At 41.7% G+C, this 17,943-nt stretch overlaps 1 protein-coding gene across 12 annotated transcripts in view; it reads left to right on the forward strand.

The window, feature by feature from the left end:
- The window catches only part of GRIP1 (glutamate receptor interacting protein 1), a 336,350-nt gene that overhangs the window by 168,272 nt on the left and 150,135 nt on the right, over window positions 1-17,943 (forward strand). The window contains exon 1 of one of the 12 annotated variants that reach the window (XM_063323007.1): window positions 2,043-2,299. The exons of the other annotated variants lie outside the window; for them this stretch is intronic. Coding sequence (XP_063179077.1) covers window positions 2,245-2,299 — 55 coding nt within the window. The 5' untranslated portion in view covers window positions 2,043-2,244. Of the gene's footprint in view, window positions 1-2,042; window positions 2,300-17,943 lie in introns of those variants that run through there. 12 annotated transcript variants of the gene reach the window in all.

Here is a 17,943-nt window from a genome sequence, read left to right on the forward strand (position 1 = left end):
TGACCTTCGTCCTATCGCTACATGCCCTTGCAAACAGCCCCTCCCCAGCACTCTGCAGCTCCAGCATCTCACACCTGAAAGAGTCAGGATCAGGGGCTACGTGCTGAGGGCACAGCCTTGTGGTGGTCTCTGGAACAGATATTCCAGTGGAGCACGGGGAAAGGACGGAGGATGGTATTGGTCGATGTTACTGGTGTCAAGTCCTGTAGGAGGTGGCAAGAGAGAAGGGTGGCAGATTTTCTCCTCAAGCAGCATACTGGCAGCGCTGGCAGACAGAGCGCCACTTACTCCTTTCTTGGTTTCATCTTTGTTGCGGGGACGAGAATACACAATTCCTCTCCCCCTCTGTGATAGCCCAAGATTTTCCATTTTCTTTCCGGACTGATGAATTACAATGGCTTAAAACTCCACGTTCTTCCCCTGGTTTCACCCCTCCTTGTACACCCTGTCCATCCCTGGCCAGAGGTCTGTGGTTATGGGGCTGGAGCGATCAGCCCACCGCTTCGGGTGCATCTGCTTTTCTGCTACTTGGATTTTACAGCTGTTTGGAACAACAGCCACTACAAGAAGCGGTAACAAGGTTGGTGAACAGATGACTCGATTACCCCTATCTGGTTTTAATGACAACAAAATAAAATCAATTTTCTCTGGGCCTGTCTGGGCAATTGCAATTGTGCTGATGGAATGTTTCACCTTGGCCTTGGAAATACGGCTGTTGCTATAACCAATAAAACAAAAATAAGAAAAACAATTACTGTAATAGTGAGTAGGAATATGGGAAGCACGGAGCTACTGATGCAGCACGGAGCGGGCAGGGAGAGCGAGTTGGCTCCAAGCGTGAAAGCTGTCCCTGCCTCCTCCTGGCCTTCCGTAGCTGACGGTAGAATATGTGCACCCTAATGCTGGACCATAGCATTAAATATAGCAATGGATAAAAGATGTCAGAAGATAAACCGAGCAATTTCACAATCAAAGCAGGTGAATGGCACAGAGTATATGAAGACAATTTTAAATACATCACCCAAGCAAAGCAGAAGTCTTGACAAAGAAATAATTATCTATTGTTTTAAAGGAGAGTATCTGATGCAGCACTTGGTTTCTGTGCATAAATCTGACTTGACAAACTTTATATGGCTTATTTTTCTTTGCTTGCTTGCTTGCTTGCGTTTTAGAATGGGTGTGGAGTTTTGTCCTTTAGTAAATTTTTGGCTCCATAAAGGCGGGATGGAGCTCTCTCTTATGTGGTGTGCTTCTCTCCATCATTTTCTGAATGAATTGTAAAGGCAGGTTAATTTGCTGTCTGAATAGGCATAAGAGGACGTAAAACTCCTGGTGGGCTGAAGAAATCTTACAAAATCTTACAAATGGTGCAGTGGTTGGCAAAATAAATTCTCAGGTGCACTAGAAGCTGTGCACCTCTTCTCTAGTGAGGGGGGGGAAACCTGATTCACTGTGTGTTTTCTATGCAGCATCATTTTATTTATTTTGGTGTGATCAAATGCTCGGCCATCCTGCCCACACACAACAATCCATCACTTCCCTCCGACTCTCGCCCTCCCCCTGTGGTCTGTGCTTCAGCGGCAATAATATACTTGTCCACAATTGTCAAAACGCTTTCCTGGTGATAAAATCAGGCTTTTTCTTTTCTTCTTCCCTACAGATCTGGAAGATTAAATCTTTAATATGCTTTGATTAGAGTGTTTTCCATTTGAAATAGGCTCCTTCTCCCCCAGAAGTAGGATTCTTAGTATTTTTTTTTTTGATTTATTTTTTTTTGCCCTATTTATCCAGAGGGAACCGTAAGGGGAAGGAAAGATGCGAGGAAAGAGAGAGGAGAAAAATCGCCACGTCTGCTGAAACACAGGGCCCTTTGCCTGGCACAGCAACCATCGCTCCCTCCACAGTCAGGGAACACGAAAGACGGGGGGGAAGCGGCTCCCTCTAACATCCCCGTCCGTGTGTGCAGTTGGACGCTTTCTAGCTTTTAAGGAAATACTGCTTTTTAAGCCCTTCATCTCCCCAGGCAGGTGGTGGTGGTGGCGGTGGTAGTGAGTGACACAGCTTTGCTGGATGACACGGAGCTGATCTCTCTGCATCAGCCAAGAAGAATTAAGCTTTGTCACTCCCCGCCGGGGCTACCTTTCGCCTGGTATGTGCGGGAGGAGGAATTCACAGGCTTCTGCTGCATTCACCCGCGCGGAGCCCTGAGCGCGCTTTGCCAGGGGAGGCAGGCAGGCAGCGAGAATGATAGCTGTCTCTTTTAAATGCCGCTGTCAAATCCTGCGGAGACTTGCTAAAGGTAACGTAAGCTTTCCTTCTTATTCATTCGGGGGCTCCGTTGCAGCCTTCCAGAGACACAGCCTGGTGTTTTTACTTTTAAATATGACCGTCCTTCCAATTTACTGTCAGGCAACAAAGAACTCTGAATACAGAAAGGTGTAGGGGCTCTTCCAGTTAAAATCCTTACATGTCCCACACTGTGCTCCTGCTAGCAAGATAGGTTCCTGTTTTCTTTTTCTTTTTTTTTTTTTTTTTTCCCTTTTATTGCTGAAAGGAGGATTTTTTTCTAAGTGAAGTACTAAAGTTACCGTGGGTTATAATTGTTGTGTATTTCTGCTAAGCGCTCAGAGGAGTCCCTCCTGGGTCAGTGCATGCTCTGCCTTTCCGGGAACAACCGACAGTGACATTCAGGACCTATAGCCAGGATGAGTTTCTGTTGTTTAATGCCTTTCATAAGCTATCTCTGTCTATGCTATAGATGCCAAAGACTGTTGTATGTGATGAAGTACGGATAGCAGTGTGTGCTTTTTCAGGGCTGCACTCACATGTCACACTTGAAGTTAATTTGCCTGTTAGAGCAGTCTGTATTTTATGTTACTGTAAATCTTTGTAGTCTCTGGTTTTATCGCTCAGAACTTTAAAATACTACTTGCATCTTACCCTAAGTCCTGTGTGATTATTAAAGCAGCTATGTGAAAACCTGTCTGGGTAAGACACCTCCTCTCTTCAGAAATGAACATATCTTACTTTCTAAAAGTAACTTATTTTTTTAAAAAAAAAAACAAAACCAACACTGTTATGTGTGATAATTTTTCCTTCTCTGAGTAAAAAGGTTTGGTTTGGGATTTTGGCTTGGTTTTTTGGTGGAAACTTCCAACATTATAGTAGCATTTTGTGTCTGCAAATAAGAAGCTTCTGGTTTTTAGCTTGGGTACTGTGAAACATTTAATGGCCATTACTGTGCAGCTGGAAACACATCCATATGTGAATGAAACTGCTTGTATCAGCCTAGCTTGAAAAATCAGAAATCTTTGGTTATTAGTCAGTATAGCTCAAAATCAATTAATATTTTATTTTGTGGGAGCATGAAAGAATAAGATGCTAATACAATGAGGTCGGTAGTGGGAAAAGAGAAGAATATCGCAATCAAACTTATATAACGCATTTTCCTGTTCTTTAGATTGCTGTGTGGGGCCACGTTGTTCAAAACGTATGATCTCAAATATTTATTAATCATCCCCGCCTCTGTAGATTTACTCCTCTCAAATCTGTGCTGTGTATTGCCTCTTTTTCTCGTGTATGTGTAAAATGTTTCTATTTTGGTAGCTCTATTACACATTTATCAGGTTGAAAGTCAGCGTTTTCTCTTTTGCTGGTTTGGGTAGAGGAACCTTTTTGTCTGCTGATGTCTTTATAAGACAGATCTGGGCACTAATTTAGTCTCTCACTGATGAGAGTTGTTGCTCCACTTAAATACAGTTTCCCTGGGAATAATCAATATTCTTATACATCATAGCTGTCTTAATTCTTTCACACTTCCATCATTCAACAGAACTCAGCCTAGTGCTTTTTTCTCCTTTGAAATAATCTTAACTTCCTTCGAGACTCCTCGCTCCTCCCACTCCCCCCCAATAGGAGCTGGCATGATACTATTGATTTTTTGCATTAAAGAAGTGTGCCTTACGCTTGTCTTACTATTAACAGTCAATAAAAAAAAAAAAAGGCAGTCTAGGTGTATGTTCATATATTCTCCATTAAGCCTTACGCATGTGGACCAGAGTTGCTGTCCTGATTGACAGGCTTCTGAATTTTCTCCATTTTGAGTAAAACCTTTGTTCTTTTCGCTAACTCTTCTGCGTTGTACGGCCTTGGCTTTTGCAACTCAGACACCAGTTACGGACTGCTCCACACGATCGGGCTAGCTGAGGACAGGGGTGGACCTTCACGCCGTTCGTGTGGAGAGGACTCTTGCCACCAGCTGGCAATCTCCTGCTGCTGCGTCAGCTGGGAGATCCCCTTCCATTCTGGCTTGCGAGTCCTGGGGTTTGGTGCTGTCATTGAATTCCTTTGCTCCAAAAGAAATTTTCCTTGCTTTAGTGCTTTCCCCCAAGCCCGTCTCTGCAAGAGTCTTTTTATCCTGCGCTAATCCTGGACCTTTGTGCAGCTCCCCAAAATAATTTTTTTACTATCTTTCAGGCCCTGCCATGGTGAAAAGAAATAGGTATGCTGCACACTTGATTAGTGTCTCGTGTTCTTAATAAACAATACGCATGCCGTTAATTGTACATCAAAAAGTGGAAATATCTGCTTTCCTTTACTTGTATGTGTCATTTTTCATGCCTGTCTTGACAAAGTAAGCTTGTAACTTCATTTCTTGTTCTTTCAGATAAGGATGTAAACAGAAATGCCTCATCTGGGCAACTGGAGACTCTCCAAAAGCAATTCTTCCCAACAGGGAGATGTTCAGGCAATATTGTGTTTTACAACAATTACACTCCCCTCTTCCTGTGCTTCATCTTAACCTTTCAAAGCAAAAAGCAGAGCTATGTCTCTTTGGGTTGCTACGCATGCTTAGTTTGTCATTTAAAAATCTCTGGTGGGAGAATCTTCAAGGGTTCTCAGTGAATTTCAGGGCAAAAACCACCATATAGTTGTGGGCATGTTCTCCACGCTCTCCAGAGCCTGGCCAGTGACCCACTGCTTCCCTTCCTTCCTGTGGCTGAGTCAGACCTGGCAGGATGACAGCCCATACCTTTCGTGTCCGCAATGCCAGGGTCATCCCTAGATGGGAACATTGGTCTCCTTCTCTGTCCTCCATACTCAAACTTATGCCAACCGTAGGACACAGGCACAATCGTAGAATCACAGGTTGGTTTGGGTTGGAAGGGACCTTCAAAGATCATCTAGTCCAACCTCCCTGCCCCCCTGGTCCTCCTTCACCACTGCCCCTGGCCCGTGCGCTCCTTCCGTGCCATATTGCTTCTCTGGGTACAAGGGCCACTGCATCTGCCGAGGCTGTTGTACACCACGTCGTCTTCTGTATTTCCATTGTATCAACTACCCCCTCCTCAGGCAAAACATGTGGCAAGCGAGAAGTGCGTGATAATTATTCGTGCAAGAAATTTAAAATACTATGAGACCGGTTCCTTCAGTGTGGAGTACACTTCAGTTTTGTGAGACTTTATTTTGGAGGTCATTACATTTTCAGTATTGAAAATGCAGGTTACCAGGCTTAGGCAAAGCTCCATATTTGTGTCCATTAAGAAGCAACCATGGGAGAAAAGTATCATTTTATTTGATGATGCAATTTGCAAGCAGGATGCTGTGTGAGATTCTTGTACATGATTTGAATTTAGATCTGGTCTATCTAGTTAAGAACAAAAAAAAAACCCAATTCCTGTTTTCTACACCTGTGTGTTGTTTCTACACCGGTGTCTTGTTTCTACGCTATTTTTCAGTTACAATTTTTTTAATAGCAGTTAAAACGTTTATGGTGGATGGGATCTGTTTATGGTGGTGTTGTAGCTACCTGATTTCTTTCATGCGTAAAACTCTCATGCTTCTACATTTGAGCTGAAATATTGATGGTTTGGTCTCTTTTTTGTTGTGATTATCTGTATGTATTTAGAGATAGAGATATAGGTATGTGTGTATATATATTTTAAGCAATGTTGAGAGTGCCTAAGCAGTTCTGAAAAGAGAAAAGGTATCTTCTCTATCATATTAGCTACTAAAATTTGCACTGAGGTTTATTTTTTAATTTTTATATATTCTCTTAAATTTTTATCTCTTTCCTATCCCAAAAGAGCAAGGTAAGCCAAAAGTTATATTAAGAATCTGAAGAAATAGCCATTTTTATATATCTCCCTATGAGAGAGGTACTGGTCTTGGAGAGAATGGCAACTGTTCGGACCAGTTGGATGTAAGGAAATGCCACATTTGAAGTTGTAAGCTCAGCCACAAGTCTGTTCTTCATACAACTGCTTATATTGTAGGTTGGTTTTTTTGTGTGGTGGAGAAATACTAGGTTTTTTTCCCCAAAATGTATAACATCTTGGGCACTGAGCAGTATGCTGTGCATACCAAAGAGTCTGTGGTAATCACTTACATTGAACCTACATGCTAAATCAAAATTGCACAATTTACAATAATTACGTTAAGTGTAACAGTGTAGTACAACAGTGAAAAGTTGCTGAAATGTGTAAGCTGGTCAGGTTTACAGCTAAATTAACCACTTTATAGTTTAAAAATTGCCTTTCAAGCAGTGCATTACATCGCCTTGGCTGTGGTTAATTTATGTGTGGACATGGTCGGTTTTTTCCTTTATTAGCCCCGAGAACAGGTCTTTCAGGAAGCTGTGTCTGCTGCATAAAGTTGCTTACAGAAATGTGTCTGTCTGTTAGAGGCAGGAATGCATTTTTTAACATACTCAGATCAGTACAGTTATTCGGTATATTATTATAATGGAAACAGAATAAGAGCACTCTGATAAAGATGTCAACTGCCGTTACACAGCGCACAGCGTAAGGAGCTGAGTGGTCTGCCTTTCACCCATCAAAGCTTTATAGTGTATCTTCAGGATAATTTATCACCTACTGCGCATACAGATCCTTTCTGCAGACATGGATTTTTATGCTCCCAATGTGTTTCCAATACAGTGAGATAAAGCAAGCCGAAAAGGCAGGATGGTGCACTCCAGTTTACAAGATGATGGGTTATCTAAAAATTGGTTAGGGGCCTGAAGCATTGAAGGATGAACTCTGAATGTAGCTGGATGTAGGTTCTATTTTGCTTTGTGCACAAGCAACTACAGCAAGAGCAAACCCAGAAATTTTTTTTAAAAGTATGAAAATAAATTGATGTTAAGAACTCGACAGCAAGGCTGTATAGGATCTTATTACAAACTTACCAGTATTCCAGAGAATCAGCCCTGGTTGTGACAGCAAGTTGCTAGCCTGTACATTAATTTAATAGTAATTCTAACTATGTGGTCTCGTTTTGTCCTTAAGATGTTTATAAAAATACAAGCTTGCAGTAACAGAATTGAGTCAACAGCTTGCTTTGAACGAAGTAAAAATCACAGTAACAATATCTCTAAGGACTTTTGAACGTAGTTTAGTTCCCTGTCCTTCTAAAATGAGTTCTGAATATTCAGAAAACTCTTAAGTGTGCAGACAAGTTCTATAAATAGGCAGTCAGCATGGCTGTGCGCATTCGGTCGGGGTTTCGGAAATAGGCTTTGAGGTTTTTTGTACTCAACACGTGTTTATCCAAGCAGTCCACATCTCTAATTTTTTCCCATTTCATTTCTAAAAGCAACTTCTGTGTTTCTTCTGGCTTAGTAAACAAACTGTGGTGAAAGAGTAAAGAGTGGAAGTAAAACCTGGAAACTTTCTTTTCTGCTAGGGTGTGGGAACTCCAGGGCTAGGAAGGGCGTTGCAGCCCTTCCTCAACAACGGCCATTAGCACGTGCTTCATGAGGAGACAGGAGAGGGTCCACAGGGCAGAGCTGTAGACGAGCCCGCCAGCAAGGGAAGTTTTGACATTGCTTTTAGTGTTTGTCATGAAGTAAATATAATTTAAAAAAAAACCAAAACAAAACCCATTCCTTGGGACTTGGATTTTTTGTTTTGTTTTGTATTTTTTTAAAAAAAACAAAATATATTTTTTTGAGAGACTGTTTGTCAGATGAGAAAATGAAGGCCAAGAGTGGCCGTGACCTGCCCTGTGTCACCCAGCTGGTCTGTGGCAGTCTGGGGGCCAACCCCGGCCTCCTTACTCCTCTTTCTGCATCACTGGTTGGGAACAGTTGCTGAAGTTGGCCAAAGACTATGAGAGAGCAGAGAAGACTGCATGACTCTCTCCCTTCTAGATTTTTCACCTGTCCTGTCTCTCTTATTTGTGCTTAGGAGCACCTTTAGCCAGGATTGCTTTAAGATTGCTTTGGAATGGTAAGTGCCTGCATTATGATTGCAGAAGGAGAGGGAGATAGATTAATTTTTGTTACGAAGATGTTCCTTCTGTAATTGCTGTTTAGGCTTTCCAGCAACATGTTATGTGTAGAACAAAAGAGGCAGATTTATTATATTTAATGAGCATTAGTAGTTTGCAATATTGTCTTTTTGTTCACAAGAATTCTTTGAACATATTGTCGTAAGGAGTAACGAAGGGAGGAGAAAAGATTTTCTCTTCTGCAGCAAGCTGATCACAGTTCACAAGTTCAAGCAATATTTCTTCCCCGCTAATATATTCAAGAACTGGCAAACTCTTTATTAATTATTCAGGATGATCTAAAGTACAGTGGCATACTAACCAATCTGTGCGAAACTTTGACAGCAAAGGAAGACATAAAAATACTTCCCAAATCAAGCACGTACTGCTTGAAGTAGGAGCACTGCTGCAGCCCTGATGGTCTGAGAATGTGTGTATGGCTGGAGTTCTGCAGAGAAATTATCTCTGGTTTAGATGAGCTGATACAATGGCGTGCAGGCGCCCGTAAGGTGTGAAGAGAAAGCCGCAGTCATATAAAGAGATGGTAAGTGGCCATTAGCTATCTGATATCTATCAGATATTAGTAGCTGGTATCTGATACGGCGGCTGTGATGTCTGTTGCACTTGTAAGATGTAGGGGGTGTTTTTCCCAGCACATTTGGTTTTGTGGAAGCTGGGTGGGTTATAGCAGTTCTTGACTAGTTCCTGCTGAACTTCTTGCGCAGGGCTTCAGCAGGTGTCTTGGAGTTTGTGCCTCGTCCCTAGCTGTGTGATGGGGATAGCAGTACTTATCTCCTCTCAAAAGGATTCTGAGAAAAATGAAAAAAAGATTATTATGTGGCAGTTTGTAGGTTCTCTAAATATTAAAGATTAATTTAAGTTATTAAAAAAATTAGTTTATTGATAAGTGGTGCCAGTTTTAATATGAATGCAGGCGAGACACTCGTGCTGTAAATAACGAAACCCCAGGCTGGCTCGTGGATGGGGCGTTGCACAAACGTCTTCCTGAGTATCAGCATTGCTGCAGGATAGAAGTGCATTGAAAATGTTTTGTGAGTATTATCTTCAGTGTCCTCGCTGTTCCAAATAGTTCTAGCAACCATCAGAGGGCAGAGACTCAAAAATACTACTGTGTTCAGTTTTGGGCCCCTCACTACAAGAAAGACATTGAGGTGCTGGAGTGTGCCCAGAGGAGGGCAATGAAGCTGGTGAGGGGTCTAGAGAACAAGCCTTACGAGGAGCGGCTGAGGGCGCTGGGGTTGTTTAGCCTGGAGAAAAGGAGGCTGAGGGGAGACCTTATCGCTCTCTACAACTACTTGAAAGGAGGGTGTAACGAGGTGGGGGTCGGTCTCTTCTCCCAAGTAACAGGCGATAGGACAAGAGGAAATGGCCTCAAGCTGTGCCAGGGGAGGTTTAGATTGGATATTAGGAAAAATTTCTTCACAGAAAGGGTTATCAAACATTGGAACAGGCTGCCCAGGGAAGTGCAGGCCTTTCCTTTGCCATCAGCTGGTGGGACCCGTGTCCCCAAGTGCTCTGGGGGGCTGTGGTTTCTCCGACGTCAAACGAAGGTGAGCTGAGCTGCAGCCAGGGGAACGAGTTGGCAGGAGCATGGGATGCAGCGCTGCCGGGAGCTCTGCAGAGCAAACGGGAAAGAGGAAGACAGGGAAAAGAAGAGAAATGAGGGCGATGTGTGAGAGAAGCTGGAGGCGAAGCAGACACGGCTTGTGCCGAGGGCGCAGCCTCTGCTGCTGGAAGGACACACGGGATGTGAGGAGAAACAGGGACCCGAGCTGCCCGGGGTTAAACAGTAGGAGTTAAAACCCAGTCATTTTATGAAAATGTTTTATCCCATATAAAGTTAAAGGATGCAGTTATTTAGTAGTACTTACCTAGACATTTTAGGAACGTATTGCAAGGTGAGGCTTCAGGTGGAAATGGGATCTGGTTCCTTACGTGCCCAGGTGTGATAGGGAAGGGTGGACTCACTCTCTCACGTGCTTTATACTTAGTCTGGGGATCTGCTAAGTCGGAGATGCTCTGTGGAACAGGGATAAGAGCATGCCTGCATTCTTAGGCAGATTTCTGCATTTTTGCAACTTAATCTGTCTTCCAGCACAACTCCCCGTCTGGATTTCAGTCTCCACCACTGCAATGGTGCTAATGTGCTTCTGCTGCTGGAAAGTCCTGCTGTGGGCACAGCCCCTAAGTAGGCAAGTCCCTCTGTCAGCGTAGGTTACAGCACCTCTGCAAACAGCTGGAAATAAATCGATAGGAGGTAACCTCATTTATGCTGCCTTACTTGCAATCCCTGCAGGAGTTCTGCCGGCCCAGAGAGAGGGCTGCTTGGGGGACACGCCGGGACGACTGCCCTGGGTGAAGACTATCCCAAAGGGCCATGTTCATGCGAGTTGTGAGCAAAAAGAAAGTTTTTCATAACTTCTTTTTTTCCCTCAAATGAAAATCTGATTGTTAACTTTGGAAATAATTAAAAGTTTTATATTAAAATCTTCTAAATTTATTAGGAATATAAATGAATGGGACCTTCTGCATCATCAAATTGAGTTACCACTGTGTTAGCACAGGCACCATGTTGTTCCCTCACTCTTGCGAGTGTATGAAGCTTTAAAGATGCTTGCCCTTTTTGTCTCCGTTCTTCTTTTGGGGATTTGCTTTAGAGCATCACTTCATATGTGATGCTCTGTACATATTCAGCCCTTCAATATGTTCAGCCCTGGGCAAAGGTTAAAAGAAAGCTTAAGCCCAGGAAGTTGTTATTACAGAGAAAGGGGAAGCATCTAAGTCTCCACTGCAACCTCTATATCATATCCCTTGAGCTGCTCATCTGCAGTTTTTATTAATGCTGTTGGGAATGATGTTTTTAGGAGAAAAAGAGGCTTCCCTGAAAATGTATCGGGGCAGAAAAATTACTCCAGATTGGACTGATTACAAAGAGGCAAACACTAGGCATAATTTTGTGGGGGGAAAAAAGTGTTACTGGAAATAACATTTCATCTAACAGGCTTACTCTGCCTTAGCTTCTCAGCGGTGAATAGAGAAAGATGTTTAGCAAAGAAATACCAGCTATTCAAGTGACTGAATTACCAAAGTGCATCGGTAAATGTCACCAATAAAATGCAGTTTAAATCCACAATACTCTCAAGGAAACATTTATGCTTTTAATGAACTAGAATTTGACAGCTCTGTCTGGCAGAAGACATTGTTTCCGGCATTTAGATTTCTTTTTTTGGGCATCCAGCGTGCGCTGTGACCTGCCAGAGACCAGTGCAGCTTTGCAAAAATATTGTGGGCATGTTGTTCTCAGCTATATAACAAGCCAGTCATGAATAACAAAGATGAAATTTCCTACCATGTTATGAGGCTTAAGTTGATATATCATTGCTTTCTCCCCAGCAGTCAAAAGGAGGGCAACTTTTGAGTATTTTAAGTTTCCCAGTGGCAGGTGAATGTTTTTTTTTCCTTTAGTGACATGCTTATGTACATAAATTCCTGTAGACTTAAGATATTTTGATATTGTTGTAGCACCTGTGGGTCAGGACGCCATTTTGCTGAACCTAAGCAAATTATCACAGTTCTTGTTCCATTGAGCTAAAAGCAGTCAGTAGTTGAAAGAAAGCGTGACAGCCTGAGCAGATAGGTAGTATAAGCTGTTCTTTTTTACTGGGCGGAAAAAAAATACTCCTTGAAAGTAAAAAGAAATTGCATGCTTCAAAAAGAAACAAACGTAAACTTTGTAATTAATACCTTTTTACCCTCAAAGAATGAGAAGGAACACGGAAAAAGGGGATTCTGTGTTAGGTTTTGTTTTGCTATTAAAAAAAAAAATGCAGAGAAGTGCAGTGCTGGTGAGGGAGTTCCTTGGGAAGTTTAGCAGTCCAGACGATTGTCTAGTTGCATCTCGTCTCCGTTTTCACTCCGGAGCTGTGTAACGCAGCAATAAGGGTGTCTGATGACCACTTTTACTCAATGTTACGGAGCTTCCAAGGCAGCAGGAGCTCTTCCAAACGCCAGCAGGAGCAAGTGGAAGGTAGGTCACACCTTAGGAAGTGCTTGAGCTCCCTTTGTAGAAGAATACAGCTCCCCCTTCTATGGTGCTATTATGGACCATGTCAGGATGGTTCAGGCAAGGCCACCAAACCACGAGCAGCAGGAGTTCCTGCAAACATGAGTCTGAGAGCCACTTCTTGTGTGCATGTGCTATGTAATATTGAACAGCAGCTGCTCTGTGTTGGCTGACAGCTGCATTGAGGGTAGTACCTTTAGCCCCAGGGTGTAAGACTGACTTCTCTTTCGTTCCATCTGTGGCAGTAGCACAGTGTGGAGATCCTCTTTGTCCAACATAACAGAAAAATCTTCATCCAAATTTTCACTTGGTCCTGACAGAAATGAGAGGGATTTTTTTCTGATCACAGTATAAACTCTGCCCTTGCTCTTCGTGGGATCCACATCCTCACAGTTCACCCAGACTGAGAGCTTGGAGCAGTTGCGCTGGGGTGTGGTGTACTCAGTACTGAGCTTTGCAGCTGTCTTCAAGATTTCAGACCTCAATTTAGCCCTAGGTCAAATGATTTGACGTTCAATGCATATTTCAGACCTTCTGTGTTGTTCCACACTACTGCGTGTTTTGGTGCTGGGTTTTTTTCCTGGCTGTCAAAAGAGGTGCCTCTACATTTGCAAATAAGTAGCTGGGTAGAGGAAGGCAGAAAGGCAGTAGTGAATCCAGGCTATTTCTTTTTCATGGTTCACCAATAGCTTAGGGAACCGTCTTCCCAACTTATTCCTGATTTCTGCCATTGGACGGTAGGGGAGGTTGGACCTTCTTGAGTGGGCGTTAGCCACATGGGCTACGTGCCGTTTTGAAGTGTTCTGTATGTTGTGTCTGTACATGCATCGCAGTTTGAGAACTCCAAGTCAGTGTGCTGAGGCAGTAGTTCAGTTTGACGAGTTCAAGTGATGCTCTGGGTAGCAAAAAAAAAAAAAAAGAAAGGGGGGACTTAAATGCATCTCTGGGACACCCAAGTGTCTATAGGTAACTCTGAAGTCACTATGACAGCATATTCTTTCTGTCAAACTTGCTTTTAAAATAGAGAATTTTATAGTTGGTTATGTCAAGAAGAAAGAAAGAAAAAAAATAAATTCAGGGATGTAAAAAGGAAAAACATATTAGTACTTGGGTTTTTTTTGCTTTTGGTGATTTTATTTTTGGTGAAAGTTTGGAGCCCGATAGCTAAATACCCATTACAAATCAAAGACTATGGTCTGCTTGTGCGTGAGTTTTTACTTGTTGCAGTTTTAAACTTGTACGGTCTTGATACTGATGAAAGCTGATGGATAGCTGCCTAAGAAGAAATTAGGGACAAAGTTAACATTTCCAGTGTCTTGTCCCACTGAAGACAACACTCGGCACAGCCATGAGTCCACTCACATGCTCACCCACTGCATGAGAAGTTTCTCTGCTTCGAGTATTGCTCGGGGAATTACTCAGGAGCCCAAAAATTACTGTAATGAGCTCCCCCCCATCTATTTAATCATAATTAGTCATGGAGTAATGAAGTAAGTGACATTTCCTCTGATCTTTTCACAGCAAATGCTACTATCCGTGTTACCATAAAAAGGAAATAGCATAGGGATGATACTGGAAAGAACGAAGGTGGCTTGTATTTACAGTGGTTCCTCTTAATTTCCCTAGTCTGTCCCACGGTGACATTTTTGTGTATGTATACCAAAAAAGGCGAAGCTTGGTAACCTGTTTGAAACATTATGTTTTCAGGCATTTGAGTGATTTATGGTTAGCTGGAAGAATGTTCAGATTTTTTTTATCAATATGATTTTCTACTTATTTTCTCAAGCTGATCAATAATTATATTTTCAGTTATTTTTTTGATTGAGTTTTCACTATATTTCTCGAGTTTGAGAATCAGAACATGATTTAATTTTACCACTTTTACTCAGTTAAACACTTGAGGTTCATTGTGATTGGTTGTGAAGAAAGAAGAAAAACAGTGATACGAACGAGAAATCATTGTGTTGCTTATCAAAGAACAAAATATCTATCTAATCTAACATGTTTTATATCTAAACCACTTGTCTTGAGACATCAGATCCTGTGATATTTGGAGATTATGCCTTAACAAATGGAGACAGAAGAATATTTGAAAATGTCAAAAATTACGGTGAATAGCAAAATAATAGAGTAGACCATTATTGTTCAGAAACAAACTTTAGGATGGCAAACATAGGTAAACATTGACTACAACGCTGGGGACATCACACCAAGTGATTCTTGCAAAGTTATCGTGAACAATTTACAAACTTGGATGGAAAATCTGTATGTAATTCTACCAAAACTTGATGATGTAATGGGTAGCGACATCAGGAAAATTCTTTGCATACACTGAATGAGGTGAAAAAGGTCAGCTTTGCCAAGCCGCAGTAACTTAAGAAACTAAATATAGATTTGGCGATCTGAATGGTTTAACTGAGTTAAAAGTATTTTGAGTTAAAATAGTTTAGCCAAGGTTTATATGGAAATACTGTTATTCAATATGCGGCCCATAAACTATTCACAGTCCACGCGCTGCTTTCAAGGGGGCTGTGAATGAAATCAAGGAAAGCAAACTTAAATTCAGCATTTAATTTTCACTGTTGTGAAAAATATTAAAGCATCTGAAAATCATAAAAAATGGAAGATATATGTGTTTATGTAAATATACTATGTCTATATATACACATATGTGGACACATACATAAAAAGGCTATTATACTACTGAAACCAGAGGTTATAGCTAATCTGATAGTTCAAATCCCAAATAATTACAATAAAAGATTTGCACAATGTAGGAAGGAATAATTCTGAATGTTATTTTCCTTAGAAGAGTGAGATAAACCTAAAATCTAGAATAGTTATCTTCTCTGCAACCAGTTACATTTGGATTGTTGCGTATCCGTATGCAAAAAGACTGAAATTTAATCTCTCTGCATAGATTAATTTTTAATACATAGGTTAATCTGTACTTTAAAACAATACTGTAATATGAGGAAGAGTCTAGCGGGACACTTGAATAGTCAGTCTCAAATTCCTGATTCTTCTTTGAGATCTGAAGTTATGAGAGTAAAGAAATAACCACTGTTCTTCCAATTTGAATGATAAATATAAAATGGGTAAAACATAGTAGTAGTTTAGAAGGTAACTTTACAGCATGTAGCAAAAGATGAATAAAGTTGTGTTCACTCCATAAACATCTTAAAGACTTGGAAAATGATAGCTAATGTTCTTTCTTCAAGAGAATATTCTGGAAAACATCTCTGCTACATATTTTATGAAGTGAATATCTAAATCATGTATCTGGAATATTCAGTCACATATAAGAAAGAACCTCAAAATCTCATATTTTCCTGAAAATATGTGTATGTGTGAGACATGTATGCACTGTCAAGGTTTTTTTTTTAATTAGGTGTTTAGATAAATGAAATCAGACCTACTATTTCAAAATCAACGTTGTCTTAAATAGGAAGAACAGCAGAGATAGATTGTGTGAGTGAAAGAGAGAGAATGTGGTTGGATTAAAGCTTCTTCATCCTTGTTTGCGATCAGGGTGTCATCAGGATATTCAGGAATGTTCTCATGCGGAGAGCGTGAAGCTCATACCCACGTTATTATCTGTGCAGCTGAAATACAAAGAATTTATGGTAATTTATTCTCTCTGCTGGTTTTCATTACAAGGGGTTTTATTCTTGGTAAGCCTTTCCTGCAAAGGGGAATAGTCTTCCTGTAAATGTAGGTTTTGTGACATGAATCCATGGGGACTGTCTGTCTGATTTGGAGTTGCTAATGGAATCGGCATATTACTGGAGCATTTGCTCATCTAATACCACCTCCTTGAATTGTGAACTACATTAAGGTTTTGTTCTTGGCCTCCTCTTCAGCTGCTCCTTTTGTGGCGTCTGTGCCAATGAGCCCATCCAGATCCATTTCTCTGTTTCTGATCTCACGGGTTCAGATTTGATTTTGAAGTCATTCTGTGTAGCTTTTCAAACGAAGTTTGGAGAACCAAAATTGTAGGTGCAAATGCTGGAAATCTGAATCCATACTGCATTCCAGCCTCAGATGTCAGATATAAGAAGAAAGAGATCATGTGCTGAATCCTTTTCATAAGGAAAAGCTGTCAAGGGGCTGATTGTGAATCTTTTCAAATGCTAGAGGTGTATATATGTGCAATGGTTATATTATATATGCGATAGCTGGAGCTGCTCCGCATTTGATCAGCAGCATGGCCATGCTAATACCGGGGCTGCTGGCTAATCTGATCCACCGCTTCTGGAAGGAAATGATGAAGCATGGTGTAACGAGATGGGGCTCACTGGATTGCCTTGGGAACAAGCACTCTGCACTGCCAAAGCCTCCTCTGCACCGATGGAGCAGGACTCTTGGGAAGCTACTGGTGTGTCCCCACTTTCCTCAGTCTCCTGACATAGGTGGTGCCCGTGCTGGGGTGGCTGTCCTCCTTGTCATGGTTTTATTTATACAGGAGTATGCCCATATGGGCTGGTCATCTCCGATAGAAAGACTTGCTTCGCTGGCATAGGTAGATATAGCTACTGACTGCGGGCGCTATTTGTTTTCGCGGCTGGGAATCCTAGGTTTGCTTCAGGATTTTAGTTTTTGCCTTGGGATGGTATTAGCAAGGGACCTGTAGACAAAATCAGAAGCCTGTTAAATTTATATTGCCCACGGAGGAGCATCTTAGTATAATAGAAATCCCCGTGATTTAAACAGTTGCTTTTCAAGCAAAAACAGTAGTCCATGCGAAAAGGGCGAAAAAAGTCCCAAGTAATTCAATACTTATATGGTCAGTAGTTGTTTTCCTACATTGGTTTTTAAACCCATGTGCCTCTTACATGCCTCTTAATACTTCTGTGTCCGTAGCATTCTTTGACAAAGCTGCTGTCGTAGTGAAGGGGTTAAAGAAGAGAGATAAGCTCATCTGGCCCTTCTCTGCTGCCTCTACAGGGGCTGGTGAGGCTCAGAAATAGGTCTGAAGAGGACAAAAGCTGAGGAGCACGACTGGTTTAAACCATCTGCGTCACCTGAAGCTCAGGAGCTGTAGCTGGGTGCAGAAACTTGGTATGGGAGGGCTTGTGAGAAAGGCAGATGAAAGCAAAGACTGGTGGGTTGAAAGCTCTTACCTGAAAAGACACTCAAACGTTTCTGTGATGACTTGACAGGGTCAATTAAATGTGCTAGTGCAAATATATGATGATAACCCTGTTGTGAAAGTTGGGATGGAGTGCCATGAAACATTTGGGAGAATAAAGTATCAGCCTGAAGAGATAATCTGGGTGCAGAGAGAGCAAGAAGACGTTCTCTGTAAAGTGCGGGAGCACCTGAAGTAGCTGGAAAAAATAGCAAAGAAACGGTCCTTGCAGCATTGCTAAAAAAAGGACAGGGGACTTTGGGAAGCTACCGTTGAGGAGGTAGCTATGGGTGTGGACCTTTGTATAGGTCCTCTTCAGGAGAAGCTCAAGCATCATATAACACTACAACAAATAAACATAAATGAGCTCCTGCGTCACCAGAAGGAAAGCAAAGCCAGGAAACCTAATTTGATACTTGAATCCAAGTGCTAGGAGTTTAAGCAAAACTGTGTTCTT

This window comes from Chroicocephalus ridibundus, chromosome 1 (genome assembly GCF_963924245.1).
Source record: "Chroicocephalus ridibundus chromosome 1, bChrRid1.1, whole genome shotgun sequence".
In the NCBI taxonomy this organism is placed as follows: domain Eukaryota; kingdom Metazoa; phylum Chordata; class Aves; order Charadriiformes; family Laridae; genus Chroicocephalus; species Chroicocephalus ridibundus.